Consider the following 27,556-nt stretch of genomic DNA (forward strand, 5'->3'; position numbering starts at 1 on the left):
AAAAGCAAAAATGAATAAGAGCCAAAAGATGAAAGAAGTACAGAAGCCAAATAATGAGCCAGGTAATGGCATGTGTATTGAAACAGCCACTGGCCATCTGGCTGGCCGCCTGCAGGATTCTCAGATGGACTAAAAATGTAGTTTGGCTATTTTATTTGGATGTTGTTGTTTTTTTAAAAGGGAGAGAGACCCGAGAGTATAACTGAGCAAAGGCCCCAAAAAAACTAAGACGGCAGAGACAATAGAAGTCAGTTCTCCTTCTGCCTCAATTATGAAACATTCAGTCTTCTGGCCTCCGGTTTTAAGAATCATTTTAATAAGAAGTCTGTTTGTCTAGGAATGTGAGCACACACACACACACACATGCACACACACACACACTGATGCCCTGTACCTTCATTATGCTCTCGAGCAGCAAAGTCTTGTCCTCAAAATGGAATAGAGAAGCAGCAGAAATGTAGACCAACATGGGGGAAAAAAGAAGTGGAGAACAAAAGAAAAGGGGAAAAAAAACTCAGAAAGAAAGAGAATTAAAGATGAGACGAACACAGTGAGTGATATAGTGCGAGACAGTACAGTGCAAGTGTGTGAGAGCATTATACTATCGCCCTCATTGATGTGGAAGAGTGCTGCAGTGTCCTTCATGTGGAGGAAAAGGCTAAGAGGATTCGGCTGGTCCCCAAGCACAGTGTGTGCCTGTGTCTTTGCACCGTTTCCAGGGTATGCTTATCAGGGTGGACGGCGAAGCCGCAATTCCATTTCACACACAGCCACGCGCGCGCACACACACACACACACACACACACACACACACACACACACACACACACACGCAGGCGTGCGTTAAAGCACAAGGTCGCCCTCGTAAACGAGTTGGGGCGATAAAGCGTTGAGCAGGTTCCTCCCTTTCTCTCATCTCTCCATCTCTATTCAGGCCCATCTATCTCTCCGTCGCCGCGATGGTGTGAATGTGTGTGTGTGTGTGTGTGTGTGTGTGTGTGTGTGTGTGTGTGTGTGTGTGTGTGTGTGTGTGTGTGTGTGTGCACGCCGGTCGCTCTGTTCACCTTCAGGCTTTAATCCACGATTTTCAAGGAACGCCGCCACCGTCGCCGCCCAACTGTGACACACACCCACACCCACACACTTGTATTTGCAAACTGACGCAGTAGCTGAACTTTCCCCGTGACACCAATTAGCCGCCGGCAGTGTACGCAGGCTTTTTGCGAGCATCAGAATTCACGGCCGGAACTCAATAATATAAACTACTTTTAATGGCAATTAGGCTCGCGGGGTGGGTGTCAGGTTCAGACTCAAAATAAAAAAAAAATGTAATCTCAATTTAAAAGTGCAACCCTGACCCAGTTTTGCCGGAAATCTTTTGGGCGACAGTACTCCGATTCAGCGAGCGAAGACTCGTCCACTGCCGACACGGGAACACGATTGTTGTGGCTCGTGGCCATGGCGAAAGGGGCCTCGATACCAGAGCGATGGATAAACGGACGACGCGTCAAAAAGTGGGTCTTTCAGGTTTGTATCGACGCGAGTAATGACGGCGACGACATTTACAATTCCTAAAGTCTTTATCCGCCAATGACGAGTCACTTTGATGCAATGTTAAAACCGTTAAAAAAAGCCCCATGTGGGTCATATCGCGGCAATAAAGAAAACACAATAGCATGGGCCTGTTGGTAACGCTACTACAGGAATTAGCCATTATACAATGGGACAAAGTGATGCAGTTATGAATGGATGGGGTCAGATCCCGTCTGTGGCTATAAAGCAGCAGTCTTCTAGAAACTGGGCGGCCTTCTGCACTCGTGGTTTAACTACAGTATGTGGCAGAGAGAGAAAGAGAAAAAAAAAAGGACCCGGGGGGCTGTTCACCGTCCCCACCGTCTGTCTCTCGGTCTCGCTGACCAGGAAACCACACCATGCATTATTCATCATGTGTACTCATATTCTCGCTCTCTAGCTCTCTCTCTCTCTCTCGTACTCTCACACACACACTGCACGGTTACGCAAAAAAAATATGAGATTGGAAAAACAAGTAAAGAAATAATGCAAAAAAAGCAACCGGACACACGTGGATGTCAACAAAACGGGCCAATATTAAAACAGCAGAATGTGCGGCTAGTGGGTGAAGAGGGGGAGACACGGTCAAAGCGGCACTTGTATAATCGGCCTCGTGCCAAAATAATTCAAGCGTGATCGGAAATCAATGTGCGAGCATGGAAGCTGTGGAGAAATCCAATGCTCTCCTACAGCCCCGAAAGGCAAAATAAGACGTATAAAAGAGGCTCGACTGCATGAAGGATGCATTCTGCGCGCCTCTGTGTGTGTGTGTGTGTGTGTGTGTGTGTGTGTGTGTGTGTGTGTGTGTGTGCGTGAAGAATGCTAAATTAATTGATTGGAGTTGCATTGACCACAGATGTGCACAGAGGCAGATGGAAGAAGAGACAACAAGATAACACTTCAATTATTCAATTAGTGCTTCGCGGTGTGTATTTAAAACGGCTGTCCCGAATACCATTTTGGCCATACCCTGATGGGTTAAAAAAACAAAAAAACATGAAGAAATAAATCAGAATCCCTAAAAATGGAAAAACGAATAACACAGCGAATTAATACTTTTTCCAGTCTAATCCTACCTGGTTCTACTTTTCATTGTGGTACTTTAAGAATCACCACACAGGGAACAGAACTCAAAAGCCCCCTGATATTACAAAAAGGTGTTGGATGTATTAACATTTAATTAAAAGAGCAGTTATTAAAGCGGAGCGCTGTAAGATCTGTACAGGCAGGCATTAGCACAGTGACTCATCAAGGCTCCACAACACCGCCTCCCGCAGGTCTGAAGGCAGCCTGGGCCAGCCAGCCCCCACGTATGGCAGCCCGGCGGCACGGTGTTCACACGAGGTGGGGTGTAAGGTGGGTGGGGACACACACACACACACACACAACCCGGTTTAGGCATGTCCAAACAGGGTTTTTTTTTGGACGCGAGGGAGCGACGAGCAAGCTACATGACACCGAAAAACTGACGTTCCGCACAGAGAGGTAGGTGCCCGCCAGTGTTTGTGTGTGCGTGTTATGGCAATTATGTTCAAAAGCTAATTCATTTTTTGTTTTTTCCTTCTTTTTCTTGCCCAATTACTGCAATTAACACTCGTTAATCATCATCGTATAATTTCGTCTCATCTGCAGCTGAAATCTGAGGTGAATATGAAGTGTTTCTAAATTGTTGTTCCAAAAGGATGACAATCAAACTCCGGATGAGTAAAAACTCCACCGTGGCTGCTCATGCGTCGATTGAAAATATAATTTCCGACTAAATGGAGGGTTGACAAGTTTTCAGTGACCGAAGGACTCGGAACGATAACAAGAGACAACGGCTGCTACACCGCATCCGTCACATGCCGTTTAATGTAGGCCGATCCATCACAAACAGCAAACAGCTTAGTTCCTTAAAGCAAGCCAAGGTATCTTTCATGGCTCAGTTGTTAATATATATATATATATATATACACTTGTATCAAAACATACTTCATAAACTGTGCGTGCATGTTTGTCTTTACATGACTAGAAGGGAGTGAGAGAATGAAAGCTGTGCGAGAATCTCTGCGTTTGAATTAGATAAATACTACATTATATATATATATATATATATATATATATATATATATATATATATATATATATATACACACACACACACACACACACTGCAGTAAATGAGGGACCAGCCAGACTGATTGAGGTCAACAGGACTGACTGTTTACGTAGGTGGATCAGTACATTGCATATTACTGTCCACTTAGCCTGCTCTCATACCTGCTCAAACACTCCATCTCTAATGTACCCTCATCTCATATATATATATATATATATATATATATATATATATATATATATATATATATATATATATATATACACACACATATATATACATACACATACACACACACACACACACACACCACAACGGTTCCAGTTGACAGACGGTTCTGTTTTCTGCAAAAGTTTCGAAGCTGATGAGTCACATTCGCTCTGAGATAATATTATAAACACAAGTAGTGGCAACTGGTTACTGTAATAGCAAAAATATGAAATTATGCAAATACCGACAGGCTGAAATCAAATACTATTTTTTTCCACCCTGAGAGCATCAACTATTTTTTTTCGGCACAGGTCTTAAATAGCATCTTTGAAGTGTGATGCGCTGTACTTTGACGCCAGCATCACATTTTTGAAATCGCAGCCCTCTCAGTTTGGAGTGAGACTTCTTAAACACACACTGTTTTAATGAGGCGCTGGGAACCGTTTAAATATTGTTTCACTGACGTGTTTATTTTATTAACTATCACTACACCATTAATTATGTCCTCTCTCTCTCAAGCTGACTCATCTGAGATAAAAGCGTCAATGCGGTAAAATTCTCCCGTCCTCCTCCCTCCTGGTTCGGCTAAGCGTTTGAAGTTGCCACCCAAAAGCAAAAAGAGAACTCAACAGAGAGACTCTGAATGGGTGTTTTTTTGTCAATGGAAGGTTGGAGGTGAGAGAAATTAAATGGAGGACATTAAAATGAAAAAAGGGAAATGTCTGGGGAGTGGTGTTTACGGATGTGTTTTTGTATTTTCTTTTTTACCCCGCAGAATTCTGCGCCGCTGTTTTGGTTCCACACTGGGAACGGGGAGCAGTGTCTGTCAGAGATTAACGCAACGCAGCGTGTGCAGGAATAGAGAGAGGCAGACAGACAGGGAAAGAGAGGAAGAAGGGAAGGGAAGGAGGGATGAAAGAAGACAGATAAACACAAAAGTGTTTGTTTTTTTTTCGTTACAAAAGAGAGAGTCTGAAAGTGAGAAATTTTTTTCTTTCTTTTTTTTTTAAGCCGCAGCGAATCACCAGAGAGAGAAACGGAGGGATTGAGAGGTGGTGGTAAATGGAGGAGATGGCAAACCAGGGTCTCTCCCTTCACTGGATGCCACATTAATTATGCCTTCCTGCATCGGGAGAAATTAAGACACGGCTGTGTGGCAGTTTAGAGAGAGAGAGAGAGAGAGAGAGAGAGAGAGAGAGAGAGAGAGAGAGAAAGAGAGAGACAGAGACAGAGACAGAGAGAGAGAGAGAGAGAGAGAGAGAGAGAGAGACAGAGAGAGACAGAGAGAGAAACGGGAAGGAGGGGTGATCGGGCCAAACGGCAGGCGGGGAGGGAGCGAGCAACCGAGCTAAGAGCAAATGTCAGTCAGAGATTCTAAAGTGGACGCCAAAGAACGAGGCACGAATGATTTGGGGAAAAAGAGAAAGCGGCGAGAGGGCTGTTCTGTGCAAGTCCTGAGAAAGAAAAAGAAAAAAGCGGAACAAAAGAAAGAAAAGAGAGAAAAAAAGACGAGGCAACGACCGGCACCCAAGCTCACTTTCAAATAAGGAGACAAGAGCGAGAGAGCAGCTAATGGAAGAGAAATACTGGAGTGTGAAGCGCGGACCATTGAGTCAACATGTCATCAAATCAACAACGCCCCCCACAGAACTCAAAATGGCTGTCGAGTGGCGTGCAGCGGGAAAATATATTTTGTGAATGCAAATAAATACGCGGGCAAAAAGAAAAAAAACGCAAATCAAAATGTCATTCACGCGAGGCCATCGTCTCAGCGTCTTAAAACGGCTCCCCGCAATCAGACGCTATTCAGAGATGAATCAACAGCAGAATCTTATGCTAATGAAATCAAACGATCCATATTCATGCTCGAGTGTGACACACCTTAATAACCTGTTTCAGCAGCAGTCGCTGCGCCTCACGGGGGGAGAGGAGAGAGATGGAGACAAGGGTGGATCAAGGGAACGGAGCGCTTCTTCCTCTCCGTCATACATCGCGCCTTTTATTCCGCTGCTACTTACTCGTCTCTTGTTAGAGCCTCTGCACTCGCCCTAACCTTTTCACTCTGGCTTTCTGTCATGCGACGCTCTTCCTGTGCCAGCGTCGGCCATTGTTGAACACGCTTCTCCAGCTAGATGTGTGCCGTCACTTATTATCGCCATGCTCCTTTTTTCAACAAGGGATTGTTAACAGGGATTTTCAACCGGCTACTTTCCTTTTAGATAATGATTTTGCCTTTTCTTTTTTTTTTTTTTTTGGAAAAGTGACAGCTCTCATGTGTGAAAGCCTAACTGTGTTGTTGGGGTTTTTTTTTTCTTCCCTTCTTGAATGTGTCCGTTTGAGAGTGAGAGTTTGTGTTCATATTAGCCCATAACAGCAGGTCAGTGCAGCCAGCCAAGCAGCCCCCGCACTGGGCTCAGGACTCATTATAAGGCTTCGTCCTGCCAGTGCCTGCTAGCTGCCTCCTATCTGCGAGGGGAAAAAAAAAAAAACTTGCTGACACCACCGATGACTGGCAAGGGAGAGAATGTGTGAGAAAGTGTGTGCGTCACAGTGTACGGATGGATGGAAGCGGTTATGTGCATGATAACTTAATTTAATGTGTGTGCGCGTGCATCGAAAAAAGACAGTAGAGTGTGGCCAGTGTACAGGTCTCATACATCGGATATATATTGTTTATATAACATATATATTTTATACATTTACTTCAATTTTATACTCACTAGCAAGGCATATGCCTTGCCAGTAAATGTATAGAATTGTATGTATAAAATTGCCTTGCCTTCAAGAGTTTGCTGCATAAACTCTTGAAGGGGTTGCACCTCCTGTCAATCCCAAAAATCATTTGTTGCTTGCATTAATGGTGATACAATGATTTTTTTTTTCTTGAGCCAACCTACAGTACCTGCTCACCACTCACACAAAACTAGACACGCCAACACTAGTCCTCCCTCCAACGCTGGCCAAGGTTTTCATTTCCATGACAATTAAACACCGGAGGACAGGGGAGTCAGCCACCCTCCGCAAAAAATAGCCCTTTAAACCGGCGATAGGAATGGAGAGTGGGAGTTAAAGCGAGGAAAAGAGAGGGAGTGTGTGGCCTGGATAAGTGGCGGCAGGATTATAGCTAGTTCCATTATGGTTTTGGTCCGTTCACTGCTTCTTATAAAAACCTATTAGCATGTGAATGAACAGGCACACAGTGGAGTCTTCTAAAGCCCAGGAGCACTGATCCACTATCAGGTGAGCTTTCCATAAACTGGGAGTAAGCGGGGGAGGAATGTGTGCGTCGGTGTGTTTTCTGCGGTTAGTCTACTCGATTGTGGCCAGATTTCACAGCACTCAAAAGTACATGTGCTTTAAATGTTGTAATAAAAGACCATTTGGGAGTAAACACTTTAATCAGCGTATTAAAGTCAGTGGACCAATCCGTGTACTGGCGGCATCTGATGTTAAGCATCAAACCAAATGTCCGACTGTCGAAGGTCGGAGGAGAAACAATATTTCCCCGTTGAAAAAAATGTGGTTTTCTGGCCGAGATGTTTTTGTAAAAATCATCCAAACAAGATACACCCGGTCTTTATTAGAAGAGTTGAAATACAGTCGCGTCAATGACGAAAGTGCCTCATTTCTGCCACTTACTAAGTTTCAAAATATCTTGCTCAAAAAGAAAAATGGGCTTGGATTAATGTGGCAATCGCACTAAAACAAAGCCAGAACGCCGGATTGGAAAACCTTCATCAAGCCAAAGCAGCTTCAGTGGTTTTCAGTGCCTGTTTCAAACTATAATAGACATGATTCTTCTCACATATCTGTAACAAAAATGAGCTTGTGCTCAAAGCAGACTTAACTTGGACCGGCAGTGTGAAAAAAAAAAAAAAATTGCAGCAATGTGGGTGCCAAAACAGCAGAACACCAAGAGATAGCAGCGTGAGAATGGATGAAACCGGGAGCGGAATATCCCGCCGCATTGCTTACCTCTCTTTGCATCACCAGCTCTTTGGTGAACAGCATGGCCTCCTCACTGAAGGGCTCGGCCACCTGCATCCCTCCAGGCATATTCCTGGAACTGCGTGGACATTCAATACCTGGCCAAAGACAACACAATTGCGTTAGAGCTAAAAAAGGTCAGCACAGCAGCTAATCACACATGGACAGCATGGTGTGGCTTGATGAGACCGAAAAGACCAGCAGACATAACCGGATCTATTGGTCAAAAAAAGAAACCCCCCCCAAAAAAGGAATGTCTGAAATACTGTGCACATTAATATGAATATCCATTTGTCTGCAATAAGAATCATATCCAGTTTTCAGGACCTGTGGCACTTTGAACAACTGATGCCGTGTCAAGCATCCGTCTCGTCCCTCTTAATAGTTGAAGGTCAAAAACCGCCCAGCCACACTATTTTACAAAAGGTACGTCCGTGGCACAGATTAGCCAGCGACACTGTATCATCAGCACTCAATGTATAATTGGGCACCGAGGGGTCAACCCTGAGTGCATAAAGTGCTTATGTATAAGCAGTTTTAACTGGAAAAAAAAGAAATGTGTGTCTTTGGGGCCTTTCAATGTCAGCTTTGTGCCAGAGTTCAGGTAGGACTGGATATGCTTCTGGGCAGAGGTGGTGGTGGTGGTGGTGGTGGGGGGGGGGGGGGGGAATGAGTGGGTATAAAAAAGGTGCTGTGAGCCTGCATCATTTCATGTTGGCCCCGTCTAAAAGAATATACTGTGATAAAAGGAGGCCTATGCAAGAAAGGTATGCGCATGAGAGACTTTCTGTGTTTGAAGATGAATGTGACTGTAAGGCAGAGAGAGAGGGGCCGTGTTGATCTTTCCCTTACAGAAAGTTTAAGTTTTGTCCAAAGTCTGCACACACACTATAAATTGTGCGAGTACAGCCTCTATCGCAGCATACTGAGCTTCAAGAGAGTCTCACTTCTTGCATCTGGAATACCCTTCGGACTTTGTATATACACTATACATTAAACAGCATGTGTATAGACGGGAAATCTGATGTGTTCGGGCCGTGGTCGCCCCACAGAAAGACAACTGGCTTTGAGAAGGAATTCTTTTCCATGCTTGTTTGCCAGGCATGTTCTCCCCGTGTTCTCCCCGTGTTCCCACCGGGGTTTCCTTTGACTGATGATGTATTCATACATAGAGGGTTTCCACTGCTCACTCGAGAGAACGCTGCTGAGCTCTGGCTCCAATGTGACAGTGATGGAAAATAGAAAGCACCTGGCGTACACGTGTGTGCTTAAAGTATTAGTTGAAGTTATTCTTTGATTGGGGGGGCGGCAATGTACACATGCCTTAAGATTTGAACCCCTTAATAAGATTACCCAGGAGTCTTTGGAGCTTGCATCTTATAATCAGTGAATGCAACGGTGCTCAACAGCGACATTAACCTGGGACACAGAGTACCAGGTGTTTCCAAATATTGGCTGCTGTTCCCTTTGTAATTACTGGCAAAGGAAATATCATAACATATGTCATACCAGCCACATTAATTATTATTATTATTATTATTTTTTTTACTGAATTGCAAAAGTATGGGTTTCATGGCAGGCCCCCATTTAACTAGTCAGCCAACCCAGGAGGCTGTTTCATTTTTTTTTAACTAGATAGAAGAACCATTCTTGTGTTTTTCTCTTTCTGCGAGGTACTTTCTGTTCCCGGCAGAAACCTCTGCCTGTCTGTTCCATTTATGAGAACAAGAACAGGACACATCAGCGTATTCACGCTGGCAGAGAGCGGAAAATGACCCGGGATTAACGAAATGAGGCCAAAGGACAGTCAGTCAGCACCAAATGAAGAACTGTGGAGTCAACTTTTTGAGAGGCATAATGCCTCCAGTTTCCAGCAGGGAGCATTAAAAACAATTAGACGTGCAAATTGTAGTTTTGCACCAAAACATTTGCAAATTTTCACTTCAGCCAACCTGTGATAAAAATGATTTAGTGTACTTTAAAATGAGGAGCAATAATAAAAAAAAGATTTATACACAAAGAAAATAAGGGCAAATAAAGAACTGTTTTAGAAATGTACCCACAAACAACATATATATATATTAAAAAAAAAATTGTATTGTAAACGTTAGTCTGTTCTCTAAATGGTTGAATATTGTTCTATTGCAAGTATTCCATTAGGTATCCTGCTATATTCAAACATTTAGTAAAATATAGATTTTTTAAAAAGCTTCTTAAAGAGCAGAGGAGGAAGAAGAGTAGGAGGAGGAGTAGGAGGAGGAGGAGAAAGAGGAGACTCTGATGGCCAAGATCATCTGAAGGTATTTATAGAAGTGGACCAGGACGGGGCTTCCACGTGAGACACTGTGGCCACAACGGTGCCAGAATAACGAGAAGGAGAGATGAGGAATGCAGAATAAAGGAGGAGAAAAAGAGAGGGAAGACAAAGGCAGGCTAAATACTGCACACGCTTGCAAAAACTGCTGTATGAAGTAATTGCAGAGAGGGAGGTGGGTTGGCCGGAGCGATGATAAGAGCTGGAACGGTGTTTTTCTAACATAATCCATAGAAAAGACGGCATTACATCACATTAATTTAGCTGAAGCTTTTATGCAAAGTGACTTACAATAAGTGCATTTAACCATGTGAATAGAACGTGGAAAGTGAAGGAATTGTCACTACTCTGAATTGTAATACACAGAAGTAGCGTTTAATTTTGTAGCGTAATGATTCAAAAAGAGCTTTTTCAGGCCCAGATAAGGAAGAATCGTTAATCGTCCGGCCGAAGTGAAAATGTCCCAAAAAAAAAAGAAAAAAAATAACAGGATTATTAATCAAAGACGATTTTAGTGATCCTATATATGAAGTACAATAAATATAAGTCCATATCTGCAGTCAAATACACATGGGAATGCTCTCCAAGATCTACGGCTGTTCTGACTACTTAATACCTACGACGCACGCACACACACCTACACACACACACACCCACCTCGCTGCAGCATTTAGACCAAACCAGGAAGTCACTGAGCAGAGCCAATTTTAACCTGCACCATGATACATAACTCAGGCCTGTCACCAGGATAAACATCTGGGTCAAACTACAGGATATCCATCTTATCTGATCTCGAGGACTAACGAGACGCACGCTCATCCCTACTGACATCGCGCTCGGCTCATAAGCGAGGACACTGGTGTACAGCATGTTCCATGTGCCGTTCCTCACACTGGCCCTGAAAGTACATGCACACATGCCAATCCCCCCACCAGCAAAACAGATCACCAATCACCGGGTGTGTAAGACGTGGATATCACATCTCTTGCTTTGAAATGTGTGTGTCAGGCTTTGGTGACTGGACTGAAAACAGAGTAAGCCATGACTTTAGCAAAAGAGTGCACAACCAGATGAGATACAGCCAGGCTAGCTATTGCTAAGCTCCCCCCCTCCCATCCTGGTTACAGCATCATAATGCCAGGCAGCTATAGTACATCAATATATTTGAGTATAAGTGTCTATTTACATTAACTGCTCTTTCATAAGTTAACTGCCATACTATTCTACTGGAGTATTTGTAGGAGTAATCCAATACTACAAATATAAAAGTGACATATACATGCTGGGTTGTTTTCAGCGAGGAATGATCCTCATCCCGGTCCTCAGAAACCAAAGCTAATTGGATGAAATGATATGAATTCATTTCTGCCAAGCAGTTTCTTTTTCTAATATATTTTCATACCCGGGAAGTGAATGCGTTTTCAGTTGACCCGGCACATAGCAGGAACAGTATCGAGTTGACCTCTCTTCCGCTACGAGCCGGGGCGAGATAATGAGCTTCATCTTGTAGAAATGTGTCGCAAGGGGGCGGGGGCGGGAGGGGGGAAGAGATGTGCGGCTGCTGTGTCATTAGTGTCATAACTGCAATTTACACAAGTATACATCATGTCACAAAGTCCTATCCTAATAATGTAAATATTGATTAGCCTTTTGACTTTTTGCTCACAACCTGGCAGACGCTTGGAGCTCTCACCTCAGCACGTCTGCAGGTGCAAATGGATACCTGCAGGACACGGTCGGCTCAGCATGAATGCCATTAGTGTCCATCTTTTAAATGTTATTAAGTTACTAATTCTTGATTTTTGACAAGCTGTTGACGGGACATAATTAGCACTGCGACAGGCAAACAAACAAAGACCGAAAAGCTGGCGAGGTGTGCGAGTGTGCCTCCATCACCCGCCGTACGACATGTCATTCCATTTAAAATGTGTTTGCCGTATTAATAATCTTCCTCCCGCCTCCTTAGGTAGGAGTCAGTCCCAAGCAGCAAGTTCACCAGTGGGAGAAAGAGGCAGGCTGGCAGGAGATGGAGGTTAGAGAGGGTGAACGAGGGGCAGACAAAAGGAGTGTGCGGTTAGAGAAAATCCGAGGCTTGTTTGACTATCTCCCTCTCTCAGCCGCTCCATCTGTCCCTCCGTCTTACCATTATCCCACCACGGCTCTCTAATGCAAGGCCTCATTACATCAGTTCTTAAACATTGCACGAGTAATATTTGATTCGCAAAATTAAAAGCAAGTATGGGGAATGTTTCTGCATCTTTTCAGGGCCATGGTCCTTTCTAATTACAAACCGCCCCGTGGCATGGTCGCCCGACTCCGGAAAACACAACCCAGGTGAGGAGCTTTAAGAAGAGCTGTAAATATGACTTACTAAAAATGATGGTTGTACACTGAAGCACAAATCAAAAGTCACCTTCGCTCGGTAGAAGCATAATCATTGAGAAAGAAATTCTAATTTAATTATTTCTCATGCATAGCAAACGCAATTTGTTATTTATTAAGGTTAAGTATTAGTTGTAGGTGAGACGTGAGCGTCCGCTGTGGCAGATGATTGATTTCTTGTCGGCTGATGCAGCTCATAGCCCATCTTTATGTTCAAAAGCCCAGCTTACGGCGTAGTAAAGTAAACGACAATGTGTTATTAAGACCTTATTATTTCCTCCTTACTGGCGACTTTATTACGTAACGGACCTTAAAATGCGTCTGTGATGCATCTCAATGAGATGCAGTGCTGCAGTCACTTCTACGTAGAGGTCACACAAGAGCACAACAACATCATATTTGCAGACTTTTCCCCCGAATGACTTGCTCCTATGCTAAACTTTTTCGTACTAACATTTTTAGGGTACAAGTCTACAGATTTTCTGCTCCACTTCTCCATCTTTTCATCTCCTGCACTCACACACTGCAGGAAGTGTACAGACACACACACACACACACAAGCAGATATCAAAACTCAGACAAATGGCACTAAGCCATACCCTATGAAGGCTAATGCTTCTTGCTGACACTGTAAATCTTTGTGTCCGAGTGATGGGTGTTCCATCTTTCTGACAGACTGCTGCTCAACATACCTTTCTGAGTAACTTTGAAAGTACGCTTCACCTGCCGTGGCCTCCATTGGAAACTCTCAAGCTATTGAAGCTAGTAAACTTTCATGGCCTTTTCACCGCTTGGTCTGGCTCAGCTTCAACAGGCCTTTACACCCACATCCTCCACATTAATTGTACTTTTTTTTTTATTTTTGTCAGACCAAACCCAGTTCTCTTTACCCTCCCATGTCCTTTCTGCCTCAACAGCTCCGACTTCACCTCCTCCCCCTCCTTTCATCATCTTTCTCCTTCATCCCCCACGCCCACACCTCCACCATCCTCGGAAATCCCTTTCCTGCGTAGAAGCCCTCCTTGCCCCTTCTGGAAGCGGGTCTCCTCCTTTACCCTTTATCAAACTTGTACACAGGAGTGACACCATGCGGGCCAGGAGGAGTAGAAAGGAAAGGTGATGTGGGAGGAAAGTGAACTTCCCCTTCATCTCCTGAAGCATACCTCCGGCCTCTTTGAAGTTTGGGTATCTTCCTCTTGCCTTTGTTTCCTCACTCCCTCCCCCCTACATATATTTTTTCTGAAAGCACCGTCTTTGCCAATCAAGAAAAACTCTGGAAAAAGAAGAAGACTATGTGTGAGGAAGATACCGAGGCTCACTGGGAAAAAACAAACAAACAATGAATGGGGTTCAGTATTAAATCAGGACAAATAATGTGGCTAAAACTCGGGAGAAAAGACGCCGCTGGCTAGCTGGTAGTTCATACTCAGAGATCAATGTTCTGTGTGTTTAGTATTAGAATTTTGACTTGCTGCGTTACATCACTTACGGCCTCGGGATCATTTCATTTGCAGCTTTACTGTAAACAGTTTGTTCTTCAATGGCCTCCCACGACATTGTTAAAGAATACAAATTTGGCCTCGATGACTACAGTATGAAGACAACAGGGCTAATGAAACAGATGACTAATACAAGACTTGTTATGACAGCAGAAGCCTTTGAATGTATTCTCTACGTGTCTGCATGCAGTCATTATTTACTCAGAGCAACTTACAATTACGGAGCGCAGGACCTTTAATATAAAATTAAAGTGGCAATTAGAAACAATTGTGACGCTTGGTATTGTAAAAGTATTTAGGTCATGACTTACGACAATGTCGAAAACCATCTGTATACTCATGCATGTATAATGCGACGGAAGAGAAATGTCACTCCACAGTTTCCATTCTTTCAATTTAATCTTTTGAACAAATACTTTTTGTATTCACTTCAATATGTACATAACTATATTCCAACATGAAGGAACTGAATAGGGTAAGATACGGCTACGATGAGAGGCCCATTGAAGCTTCAAACACCGAGAATATGAAACGTATAACTGAGATCTGCTCTCAACACAACTCATTATCCGACTGGGATATGTGATAGTTTAAAGAGAAGAAAGGTCAAAAGGGCGTCCGCTGTTTCCTCCCCAGATAAACACAAGAGGCTCGTGGCAGCCAATTTATCAACTGTGTGTCATTTCAAACAGCCCACGGTGCAGATGGGTGAATAAAACATGGAAAGATAACTTTGACAGGAAAGTGGAAGGAGATAGGAAGCGCTCTGAGATTAGAGGTAGAGAGGCGATGAAGGGCTGTTTGTGCCTACGGGCTGTATTTCATGTATGTCTTCGCATCAGTTATCAGATAAAGAAAACCATGCATACAGCAACATGCATGCACAGAAACACTGAGGCCATGACCCACCAGACATAAGAATTTATCTCATCTCTGAAAGAAGAAAAGAAAAGAGAGTAAAACAGATGACGGGGGGGGGGAAAAAGGTGACAAGAAAAACAACAAGTGGCACGGAAGACATTAATTGGAATAGAGGTTAAAATGACACAAAATAGGAGTGGGGATTGTTTGCATCAATCGGGGCTAATCCAGCCTTATGTGTGCATTCAAGACGACACGCCTCGTCTCATTTACAGCAGATGAATCTTTTCTGCCGGGGACGACCTTATTAAATCTCAGCTCAGGAGCCATCAGCTCTAATGTGCTTCTTGTGGTTTTCTAATAACCTTTCATTGAATAAAATGGTTCCATAAGTACGCTGCCTATGTAAACACCTCGCGCACGCACACACCTGACATTTTCCACAAGTCCCATTAAAAGGGAAATGGTCACAAACCAGTGCTTAAAAAAAAACAGGGTCATGTGTTGCAGACGGTTTTTGACAGGGGTCATTTCAATACAATGTCGCAGCAGTAGGCAAAAAAAAATGTAAAAAAATGATGCAATTATGAAAACCATCGGTGGCTAATAAAGACAATCAGAAGCAAATTACTAAATTGATTAATGCATCGACAATTCAGCCACGCACAATTAAACAGAGTGTTGGTCAGAAATATACGGGTTTGTCCTGCTGGAAATTGAGAGGAAATGTATGGCAGGGAAAATGTTTACTGAAATGGAGATGGATTGAAATGGATTTTTATTGCGCCTATAACAAAGAGCATCATTCGCTGTGGAAGATATAAGCATCCTCACCATTCTCATGATCTGAAAGGATGTGCAAATCATTGTTGGCTGCCAAAGATACAGTCTCAGTGTTTTTATTACTAGCGCAAAACTGTCAAGGCGGTCGCGGAGCTGAAATAAATGACTAGACCTTCTATCAAACAGTCTGTATATAATACATCTACATCTCGCTCTAAACTAACGTTGTTTTTCCTCACGCTGAGAAACAGAGAGAAAAAGCTAAAATAATGTATTATTATTTTCATTACCGATTAATGTGCTGATTATTTCTTTGATTCATCGTTTTGTGTATTGAGGTAAAAGGGGAAATAATATCTAATAACCCAGGGAGAATGTTTCCACTGACTAATTGATTAATCAACAAATCGCTGCAGCTCTATTTCTTTTCATTTTCTGGCCCGATACCTCGCATCAGGTAGCAGACAAGCACAAACAATGGCAGGTAAGAAGGACAAACTAATTGTTGTTGAGCACCAAAAAAGGCACAACTTCACTTTCTTCCCAGACCCTGGACCACCGAGCTTCCAACACAAGAAGGTCAGCTTCGAATGAAGACGACTACCACGGTACAGGAGAAAAAAGACATGCTGAGCGTGAGCCGGGCAGAGAGCCAGAGAGGGGAAGGTGAGGTCAGGTGAGGTCAGGTGAGGTCAGAGGGGACACGCGCTTCACGTCAACCATGGCGTTTTGAAAGGAGGTCAGACTTTGTTGGTACTCCTGGCCCTGGCAGGGTTGCCTGCTGAGAGCTGTGTGGGCAGCTTCAACTCTGACGTCCGAGTTGGCAGAAGTCTCAATGTGTATATTGCTCTAGTACACACACACACACACACACACACACACACACACACACACACACACACACACACACACACACACACACACTTTATTTTTTATTTACTAAAGACATGCCAAAGAACTTCCGCATGGCAGCAACTAATGCATGTAAAGACATAGCGAGTCGGGTTAGAGGACACTGAAGGAAGTGACCGGGCTAAAGAAAAGAGCTCTACCCACCGGCAAGGAGGAACGTGATGAGGCAGGTCTCTTTGGGCATGTACAGCTTGAGGCGGGATCCGCTGAAGACGTATTCTACCACAGCTTCTGACCGGCCAGCCCTCTGCAGGAAGGGCAAAAACTGCTTGGCTTTCTGCGCCTCCTAATGGACAAGAAGAAAGGGAAATCAGCTCACAAAGCACTTTATTAATCAAGCCCTTTTTTGATGGGGAATGCAACTTTCTTATATGATCGAGCCAAATCTAAAACTGGGGTATTCGAATATTTATAAACATAAGTCCTGTGAACACTTGATATCTGATGCATTTAAATATGTATAAAATTGTGGAGGTTATTTTTAGTTATTAGAAAATGAAACATTGAAAATATTTGATACAGTGCGACGAATCAATCTGAATACAGCATCTACAAAAAAAACTCAGAGAAGACGAACTACATGGATTAATTGAGAGCAGAGTCTTTGGGCTTTTTACGGATATCTTAAAACTGTGGTGTGGCCTAATGAAGTTCGCTCGCGCAATCAAAAATCACTCTCTCCCCTCCTGCCTCCCTCTCTGTCTGCGAGGGTGAGTCACTAGCTTATTGTTGTGCCTGCGCCAAAATTACAAGCGGAGCTAAATCATGCGTATTCAAGGCAGGGCTGGTTGGTGCAGTGGCAGATTCATACACGATAAAAAATAAAAAACTGTTTTATATGTGCCTACTCCAGGCATGAGTATGTAAGCACAACAATCAGTCACTGTGTGTGTGCGTGTGTGCGTGTGTGTGTGTGTGTGTGTGTGTGTGTGTGTGTGGGTGGGTGGGTGGCAGCGCTCCGAGGGAAGGGCAGAATTCAAACAAAAACAAAATCTGAAAATAAATGAAATAAATGCGTTCTCTCATTTCAAAAAGGGAGACAAAAGGGCAGTGGCAGAGGAGATTGAGCGGAGACATCGTGCAACACGCCACAAGCGGGACTCAAACACACGACGTTGGAAGTAAAGGGTACGCGCTTTAGCCATGAGACGCACCACCTGAACTCCACCCACTCAGATCCGAAATAGCCCCTTGAGTGGGAGACGATGAAACCAAACATTCTGCCGTTCACACAAACATATTTTCAGCACCTGCAGCGAGTGGGACGTGCGGTCTAACTTGGTTCAGAAAAAGGAAGAGACATGAGAGAGGAGAGGACCTCATTATGCAACCTTTAGAGGTGCGAGGTGACTCAAGTGCTTTATCCACTCTCCTCCCACCTCCCCTGTTCATCTCCTACACTATACGTTTATAAACCTATCTCTGCTCTATTTGTGACTGCATCCCACTCAATGTACATAATCCCTTTCAGCGAACCTTTACCACCAAGCTAAAGGATGCTGACTTATAAGAGTGTGTATTTCCACGTGGGGGAGCGCCTGTGCACGTGTACAGCTGTGTGTGGGCGTGGAGCACACCGGAGAAAAGGGAAAAGAAAAGAGGGGAGGGAGGGGAAGGATGTGCTATTTTGGTCCTTTAGAATACTCATTACATTAGCCTAGCCAAACAACTGGTGCAAGCGCGCACTCACACACACAAACACATGCGCGTGTGCCTACAGGCGCCGGCTGGCAACGATCCTGGACTGTGCTGCAAATCCTGTGTGTGCCCTATTGGAAATGCTAAGAGAGGGGAGGAGTTGCAGCTGCGTATAATGGCAGTGACTTAAACCACTGACAGGGTGGCACTAATAAGGGAGAGTTTAGAAGGGCTCCACAGTGCACGAATGCATGACACAGCACTATCATGGTGAAAAGTAAAAGGCAGCCAGAGCCTGTGCTGGGTCACTGGGGCAGCTTTTAATGAGTGAGATGTGTGGAATCTCCAGTTGGAAGTAGGATGTAGCATATATTGCTTTTTCCTTGTTATTAAAGTAAATTAAGTATTGAACACCTCCCCCCTGAAACTACTCCCAAGTCATTTCTGCACATAGAATTTGATCAATTTAGCCAGTTAAGTTCTGGGAGGGGTTGTAAGTGTAAAATGCACTAAGCCCCTGATGAAATAGCACGGAGCTGCTCAGTCAGCACAACAATTCCCTGTCATAATTATTTTTACAGGGTCTAGTAATTCATCTGTCCTGCTGACACGAGAAGACACGGGGAGGTTACGATGATGACAATGTCGATCATAACATCTGAGAGCAGTTATGCGGAGCAATGTGCACTTATTAGCCAGACACTAAAGTCCTGTTGGTGTTAAAGAGCTTTAATAACTTGGCTGAATGCCTCTGTTGAAACGCAAGTGATGGCACATTAAACAGCAACTTGTACATGGCCAACACGTCTGGTGGACAACTCTGAGCTCAGACAAAAAAAAAAAATTGGAAAAAAAAGGACATGCGAGAAAAGGTTTGATTAAATTACCCAAATGTCTCTCTAGAGCCTACAAGTGCAAGTACTACAAGAGAGCTCGAGTGAGAGAGACAATGAGATGCTAATGTTTCTGAAGTTCAATTTTGAGTAATTCAGCGTCGACCATGTAGTGGCTTATAAAAATGTATAAGGAGATAGCGCGTCGACAAGTACAGAGATACATAAAAGGTACTTGAACGATTCTGAATAAAAGTTTCAGCTTTTGCATTTTTTTTTTGCAGTTTAATAGCATTTTGAGTTGAGATTTTTTTTTTTAAAAGAAGAAACAAAAAGAAGCTACCGAGGTGCGAGGGTGATAGCGGAGTATATTGACCGCCATGTTGAGGTCAGTACTAATAGGCATGAATTCTACGAGGGGATATGAAACTCCACATTAGGAGGCAGGACTGCCTTGTGATGCTCCTCACCGAGGTGGGAAAAGCAGCTTTGTAATCACAGAAAGCACACACTGTCCGTGTCCAGAGCCAACACAGGGAGATATAGCAGAGGGGAAATCGCAATAAACTGGCAAATGGGGGTATATAGAATAATTAAAAATATATAAAATAATAAAAATCCAGTATTAATAGGTACAAAGGCCGACTTATCCAACACCTGGCTGACCTCAAGTTCCCTCTTGGGTGGTATGAGAATAATACAATCTAAACAACAAGCCAACAGCAAGAACAGTACTTCGCAAGCGACAATGACCCATTACAGCGGCGCATTTCATGTTCGCGTGAGTGCCGTCAGGACACTTTCCTTTTTGCTCTGCGCTCCATGTGAGCTCATCTCCCCCGGCCCCTCAGTTTGACAACTTTGGACAGCGACAACACTGCAGCGTATAGCGACTTAATGAAGACCGCGCTCGGGTGTAGGAGTGCACTGCGACAGCCCCTTGCCATGTACGACTAAATCCCTTGTGAAAACTAAGATTAAAAAAAAGAAGAAGAAGAAGGAACTGTCTCCTTGAAAATAAACAGTGTCAGCAGTGTCTCTAGAATTAATAACAGAACTAAAACATGGAACACAGATTGAAAAAGAGATCGAGAACGGGGTGAAGAGAAAACGCAGAGCCGATCAAATTTAAAAACCAGCTTCCAGGGCGAACAAAAACACAGGCTTGAAAAGAAATGTGTACCAATCACCCATTACTTGTTAGTGAGAGATTTTATGGGTTCCCCGCACTAATGTTCTTTCGGTGAGCATTCCCAATCAGGCTTCATTAGCCAAATGATGTCTCTATCAAGCCCCTGGGCACACGTAAACACGCTAGGACCAAGCACCACTGATGGTTTTATTAATGCTGCTGATTATTTTTAGAGGCCGCTTAGTTTCTTTAAGATGAGAAAACTGGCTGTGAGTATCAGGGATTGCGGGGGTGAGCCGAGGATTATAGATTGTCTTCTGAGAAAGACTGTGTGTGTGTGTGTGTGTGTGTGTGTGTGTGTGTGTGTGTGTGTGTGTGTGTGGTGGAAGTCGGTAACTTTTGGGCATCGGTGATCTTTGAACGCCACCGGGGTTTTGTGTAAATGAGCACACGGCTTTAAATATCAAAGTACATCAGTGCATTTCAAGAGATGCTGGCTGCCTCTTACATGGGAACATTTGTATTCCCCCGTGTACAATAACCTGTGCATACGAAAAGACGCATACCCCAGAGATGTCGGCCACTCTGTGGATGGGAACCTCCTTCTTGCTGTGCAGTCCTTTCCCGTTCTTGATGGCCCTACAGTCAAAACACAAACATAGCTCAAGCACCATCATAATACATCGAGAGAGCATACGGCCGGAGGCTTAACAGACCTGGAAAGATAAGAGCTCTTTGAGTAATCACAGTAGATACCCAGATGGGGGCCATTGTGGCTTTGTGAAGGATGTACAATTTTACCAGTTTATTTCCCCTGAAATGCCATTACAGCTCAACTGGAAGCCCTAGAAGGAGGATTTTTTTTTTCCCCCCAACCCAGATAATCTGTAGGTTTGAGATGAAAAGCAGAGATGGTTGCAGAGAAACTCTAATGGGAGAGAAATGATTGTTCGAATGGAAGGAAGGCAGAGAAATGCAGAAACAAGGGTTCGCTTCTTGAGTGCCAGCGAGGGCTTTCGTGATGATGATGGGTGCTAGTGATGGCTGCTTTAAATAGCCTCAAGGGCCAAATGAGATGAAGAGGACCGCAGTGGTCGCGGCTGTGGGGTGAAATAATGCCACCTATGGGTCACTGTGTAGCAGGCTATTGCCTCCATGATGGAGCGAGTGCATTTATTAAAGCATGCATATACATTTAATAGCCTATCATACAAGGAGGTTTCTTGAAGGCTGCAGGCCATTGGTCTTGTGCAGTGGGAACTAAAAATAAAACTAAGGCTACAGACAGAAACCTCTCATCAACTCTCATAAGACCCCACCAGGGACAAAGAGAGAGAGTGAGAAGGGTGAGGATGAGAGAGAGAAAAGGGAGAAGAGAGGACACAGAAGAGCAAGGCCAAAGAAGGACAAAATTCAAAACGGCTAAGGTGGGAAAATAAGGACAAAATGTGGAAGGAAGGAGAAGAAGGAGGAAAGCAGAAGCAGGGAGAGAAGGAAAAGAGGGTGGTTGGGCAGTGACACTGCATGAGAGAAAGGGGAGTGAAAGAGTTAGTCCTATACAAAAGAAGGCTGTGGCTTCATCTGCTCTACCTATAGCCAGCAGATCTTAATCTATAGCAGAGTAATAAAGCTTGTACTAAATCTCTCAACTGCACCTCCGTATAATTATATTCATGGGGCCAGTGTAAAGAGAGCCTCTGATTTAACGTCTAGCGCTTTGGATAATATACGTTTGTACAAGCGTGCATATTACGGTATATAGGAAATTTAAAAAAGGGTGCCGATGACATGTTTTCTAGGGGGAAGATGTAACGGCTGTGATAGGCTGTGACTTGCAATGATAGCTTTGCTAAATTAGAATTCTGGAAAAAATAATAAGTGAGTTGATTCACCTGTGCCAACAGCTAATGTAAAAAAAAAGCAATTTTAAAAATAAATAAATCCTCAAGGTCATATTACATTTTCTTCTCATTCCCAAGAGCGAAATGTGTCAAGGTCCTGCACAACTCGTGGATGGCAGTGTGTGTGTCCACACACACACACACACACGCGCATGCATGTTTTTATTGGGAGCAAAGAAGAAAAGGGGCCTTTATGAGAAAGAACAGCCCATTGTGTCAAGTGTGTAGGCTCAGGTAAAAGGGAGGTTGAAGGAGTGAATGTGAGTGAATGTAAGTGGTGTGTGTGTGTGTGTGTGTGTGTGTGTGTGTGTGTGTGTGTGTGTGTGTGTGTGTGTCTCTCTTACCGAGCCTCTGCGGCAAGCAGCTCGTCGTAGTGGGAGGAGCGTTGGTCGTCATCCTGTCTGTATCTGATGATTGTGGCCAGGCCTTTACTGATCAGAGCCTCCGCTATGTTACTAAAGGAAAGAGAGTGTGTGGGGGGAGGGGTGGGTGAGATTACTTGAAGAAAAAAAGAAAAACCCCTTGGCTTTATGAAAAAAAAATAAGGTCATGATGAATCCCAAAGGTGGCATCGCGAAAGGAACAAAGGTCACTTAAATGTTGACATTGCACACATGACTAACCGCTTCCTCGCTGTGTTACAGATGTACCGAGGAGAGGGTGAAGGGCAGAAAGAGGGGAGCATTGTCATACGTAATGTAGCACTTAGTGGCTTCTAGCCCTTGGACATCAGTGTACTGGTTAAAGTGTGGGAGAAAGGAATGAAGGGACAGAAAGTTAACTCTTGGGCTCCGACTGCGCTCGTGTCATGGAGTGCACCAACTCTCTCAAGACAAGAGAATTGTGAATAACTCTATACGACAAGTTCAAAAAAGGTTGACTGACGAGGTCATACACGGTCGGAAACATTCGCCCCACTGACCGCTTTGACCCCCCCCCCCATGACCTCAGCTTGCACAGGGGGGGCCATGCCAACTGTTATCTGTGGCGCATAGCAGCTGGTGGGGTTGTCTAATTCTGGGTTGGGCTCGGCTGGTCGTGAGGTCGGGTCCTGCCCTCTGCATACGCACTGAGATACAAGACTGTTGGGTTGATGATGAAAAAGAATCCATTATTCCATAAGTGCATGCAACTGTGCTTTGTGCCAGAAAGCCTCGCTGTTTTTCTTGGGTCAGAGCCGACTTCTGATGGTGAAGTTAGAATCATATGATATTAAATCTCCTCCATCCGGTTTTGATTCAATTTCAACCTCTGAGTAGTTTAATAACATTTATATATCGGTGGTTATGGATAAAATACATGTTTCGAACCGATAAGACCGATTACCCTAAAAGCAGTGTTTGTACATACAAAATAATTGCTTGCACTGAGACGACCCTGAATATTAAAATACAAAAACAACACTTTCAGGTCACTTTGTAATTGATTACTGGTTCTAAACATGTACGAATAAATGATTATCTGTTAGACGATCCCACATTTGCAGTTTCACACGGGGAGAAAGTTGGTGAAAGAAGATGATATTTCCGAGTAAAGTCCCTTCGACTGGCAAATGACATGATGTCATTTGTCAATAAGGACTGCTGATTTGTAACAATCTAGTACTGAAAGCAGCAAGAGGACACAACTTGCACATTTTGAAACCGATGGTGGACCAAAAAAAAAAAAAAAAAGGTAAAGTGGTGCTCTCTGTGTTTATTTTTCGAAGCGGCCAGACCTTTAAAGGTGATCAGATAGGGCAGAGGACGGGAGACGAGGGTTCATTGTCCGCTGCAGCTGGAGTCGGCGCTCCGTCGGAGGGCTCCTTCCCTTTAGTGCTGCTTCCCAGCGCCGCAGTGCTGTTCTCCGTTTCAGCGGCAGTTTATGAGAATGGACCGTTTTGTTCTTGGCGTTAACCTTGTAAAAACTCATTTTTACATCCAGGAGCGATACAATAGTGGCCTCCCTTTTGTCTTCTTCTGTCATGCGGCGCCTCATTCTCCTCCTTTCAACATCTCTACCATTGTATCTGTTAAACTCAGCCGAGCCTACCAACCTTCTGACGTGATTTAGGGCTCAGAGTGCTGCAACGACGCCGTGCGCTTGCCACGAAAAATATAGTGGAGGGCTTTTATGTTTACATTTGTCACGTTTGTTATAGAATTGTTGAATGGAAATCCATTTAATAATTCAGCTTAACTTTGATAGACTGCTTAATTTTCACTTTAAGGTAGTGTGTACAGAGAATACAATGATAAAAAGGGCACATTTCATTCATGCAGCAAGTTCGTCTTAACGGTTGAATTGTGCAACAACTTGGAGAATAAACTTAAATAGAACAGACTAAATTGAAAGTGTGGACTATTCAGTGTTGCTTAATATGTTACTTACATGCCGCCAATTGTGACTGTGGCACAGGTGCGTTCTGAGAATCCAGGGGTGCTTTCTCCTGGACCGGTAGCTGCTCTGATGTAGTCGACTGTCACATTGACCTGAAGAGGCAAAGCAGAGGAAGACGTTGAAGAAAAACCAAACACGCCAAGAGTCGTGAGACAACTTGAAAGCAACACTAGTTACAGTAACAATAGGGAGTGTTCTGACTGTGTGTGTGTCTGAGTGTGTTTGTCCCAATTCTCAAGGTCACCCCCAGTCAGTGTGAATCACATCAGCAAGCACTGTAGATCTCCCAGGAGGGTTGGGGGGCGGGCGGGGGAGGGGGGGGCAGTATTAAAACACTGTGGGTGTTTGGGACAAAACACACACGCACACACACACAGTGTTCTGAAAACAGCTCCCTTGGGACGGACTCCAATCCACCCACCCTGAAAATTCAATTTTGTCACGTGTGTCTGTGTGTGTGTGTGTGTGTCCACAGGCGTATGATGGGGAAATCCTGCTTTGCGGCCCAGACACAGGCAGACAGAGCCAAAGGCAGGGATGCAGCCGTACCTCTACACAAAACCGGCAGTTTAGGAGCCACGTGTCAACCTAGTGTGATAGGAAGAGTGTGTGTGAGGGGAGCGGGGGGCGGGGGGATGTGTGATTCTGGCTCTGCAGCACATCGTCGCAGCGTAGACACAAGTCAAATGGAGACAACGTAGACAGGCCTATTACGGGGACATGAAAGAGACGCCAACCGCCACGCCATGGAGGGACGTCAGTATGTCAGATGGACAGGATGAGAGCATGGTGACGCGGGAAGAGAACCGCTTCTGTCAAGGCAGAATGGATCTATTAGAGTGTATCATCCAGCAGGAAGTGTTGTGGGCTTTTTAAGGAACCAGGAAGGAGAAGGTCGTTTTTTGGAGGCCACAGTGGCAGCAACCTTCCATACACAACTTATAGCACGACACTTAAATGTGGCGGTAGGTCATGAAGCCAACGTTGCCATCAAAATTGCTCAAGTTCCATTTGTGAGGATTTATCTGGAAGAAATAGAGATGAACTCAGCCTTCCATTTGGTGTCCTCTAAACACCTTTAAAGTGTGTTGTTGACACAAACACCACATATTCTATTTAACCTTTATGAAACGACATTTTTATCACAGCTGTAGCGGCAGTAGAAAATAAATAAACATCCCCTCGCACAGTCATGAACATCAATAGCACCGATATCCTAACAGTCCCACTATATGCAACAGAATTGGTTAGCGATCTTCTCAGCAAGAGTTTATTATTCAATATCTTTGTTTTTGAAACACCCCCAATTGTATTTATATTGTCACCATGCAAATAACCCATTCTCATTCTCTTGGAGGAAATTATTTTATCCTCACTCCCACATGGAAGCTCTGCATTCCCTCGCCGGCCCAAATATGACAGCGTTTCATGTCTATTCAGCTTCGTTGAAAAAAAGATGCCATTCAAATGAAACCTGTTGTTCTTGGTTACATTTCTGTTTAACGGCTAAGCATTGCTAGAACTAGGTGGTTGTAGATCAGACGACAAACAAAGCAACGAAGAACATGAAGGATTAAAGTTGGCTGGAGAGGAGGACAACATGAGATGAAGTGAGGACGCAGAGAGGCGCAAAAAATACTTTTGTGTAGAAGTTTGAAACTCAAAAGCATGATATCATGCATGTTTGTGTCAAAATGTATGCATGCATAAGTTATAACTATTGTTTTTACTAATCACATAAAACAAATGTTAATGTTGTGATAAAAGCACCATATTTATAAATGTGTTCATAGATAGTGTTGGGAACAAATGTGGATAATCACCTGGTGGCCATGGCAATCAAAATGTCTACCAGCAGTTGGCCAGACATTCGTATCCCATTTAACCCATTCGAAGGAAGGATGAGTATAAATACTGTTAAAGTACTCTAACAATAAGTAGTACCGGTACTAGTTATTGTAATTATGTGTTTGGAGTACCGAGCAAAATAAGCTTTTCATTGTATTGAATAACTGTTATCTATCTTGAACTAGTTGTTCCAGTGTGTCCTTTGATAACAGGACTTTAAGGCGTACACACGGTGTTGCAGCAGCTTCCCGCTGCACGTTAGCCAATCTCAGTGGGCTTGAATGAAAAAAAAAATGATCTTGGGAAATCTTCACGGTAAAGAAAGAGCAAAACAAAGTGAAGGAGAGGTGCTTCAGTTGCTGCTGTGTTTTTTAGCAGGCTGTAATCACAGCTGGCTATCATGTAATGAAGTGAGCTGTGCCGCATGGAGAGAAGGAGAAAGAAAAAAACTCAGGCTGGATCAGCACAACGTCGACAAGAAAAAGGAGAAGCAGGAAAATTGGAGGGCGAGTTGAAGGGGGGGAGCCCCAGCTGGATTTCCAACCACAGGACCCGGTGACTCTTAGTTCTACACGCCTTTCCGTCTGCTTGAACACACACACCTGAAGCTTTTCCCCCAAAATTAAGTCTCGCTCTCACAAATACACACCACAACAAATACTATGCTGCACACGCGGCATTCTCAGCACACGAACTCGCATGCACACCAACAAGAAGGGGGAAGCTCTAGCGCTAACAGCACTACACAAGCAGCTGCATAACAGGAGCCACTTTGAGCACGCGGGATTATCCGAATGTGCTCAACCCTGATAAGTGGCTTAATGCAACGTTTCCATTGGACTTCTTTTTTTCTGCTGAGGCTGAGACCCAGGCGCACAAGAAGCACTACTTATAAAGTTAGCCAAATCAAGCTTTTTGGGATTATGTCACCATGCAAACGCTGCCATTTCAATGGGGGTAGCGATACATATTAGAAAGAGACGGGGAGACAGACAGACGGACGTACAGTGACGGAGAGAAAGGAGAAAACGGAAAATGCCTCGGGGCACATTTGGCTAACCTTAAACGGAGAGTTCAGAACCCTTTTGATATAAGATCCAAGGACTAACTCGGTGATGGTGACCTATAAATGTCACCTTACGTCAACCATAAAGAGTAAATGATTCAAAATGTGTTCTATTAACACAAGATTGATCGCAGATGTATG

The 27,556-nt window shown here is 43.9% G+C and overlaps 1 protein-coding gene across 1 annotated transcript in view; it reads right to left on the reverse strand.

The window, feature by feature from the left end:
• Positions 1-27,556, reverse strand: part of snd1 (staphylococcal nuclease and tudor domain containing 1) — a 158,599-nt gene that overhangs the window by 100,676 nt on the left and 30,367 nt on the right. The window contains exons 13-17 of the mRNA XM_068586450.1: positions 24,493-24,593; positions 22,467-22,577; positions 20,788-20,860; positions 16,763-16,904; positions 7,856-7,965 (exon numbers count right to left, since the gene is read on the reverse strand). Of these exons, the coding sequence (XP_068442551.1) occupies positions 7,856-7,965; positions 16,763-16,904; positions 20,788-20,860; positions 22,467-22,577; positions 24,493-24,593 (537 nt within the window). The remainder of the gene's footprint in view (positions 1-7,855; positions 7,966-16,762; positions 16,905-20,787; positions 20,861-22,466; positions 22,578-24,492; positions 24,594-27,556) is intronic.

The sequence above is a fragment of the Clinocottus analis genome, unplaced genomic scaffold (assembly GCF_023055335.1).
Source record: "Clinocottus analis isolate CAN_PGR_092001 unplaced genomic scaffold, fCliAna1.0.p SCAF_20, whole genome shotgun sequence".
Classification (NCBI taxonomy): Eukaryota; Metazoa; Chordata; class Actinopteri; order Perciformes; family Cottidae; genus Clinocottus; species Clinocottus analis.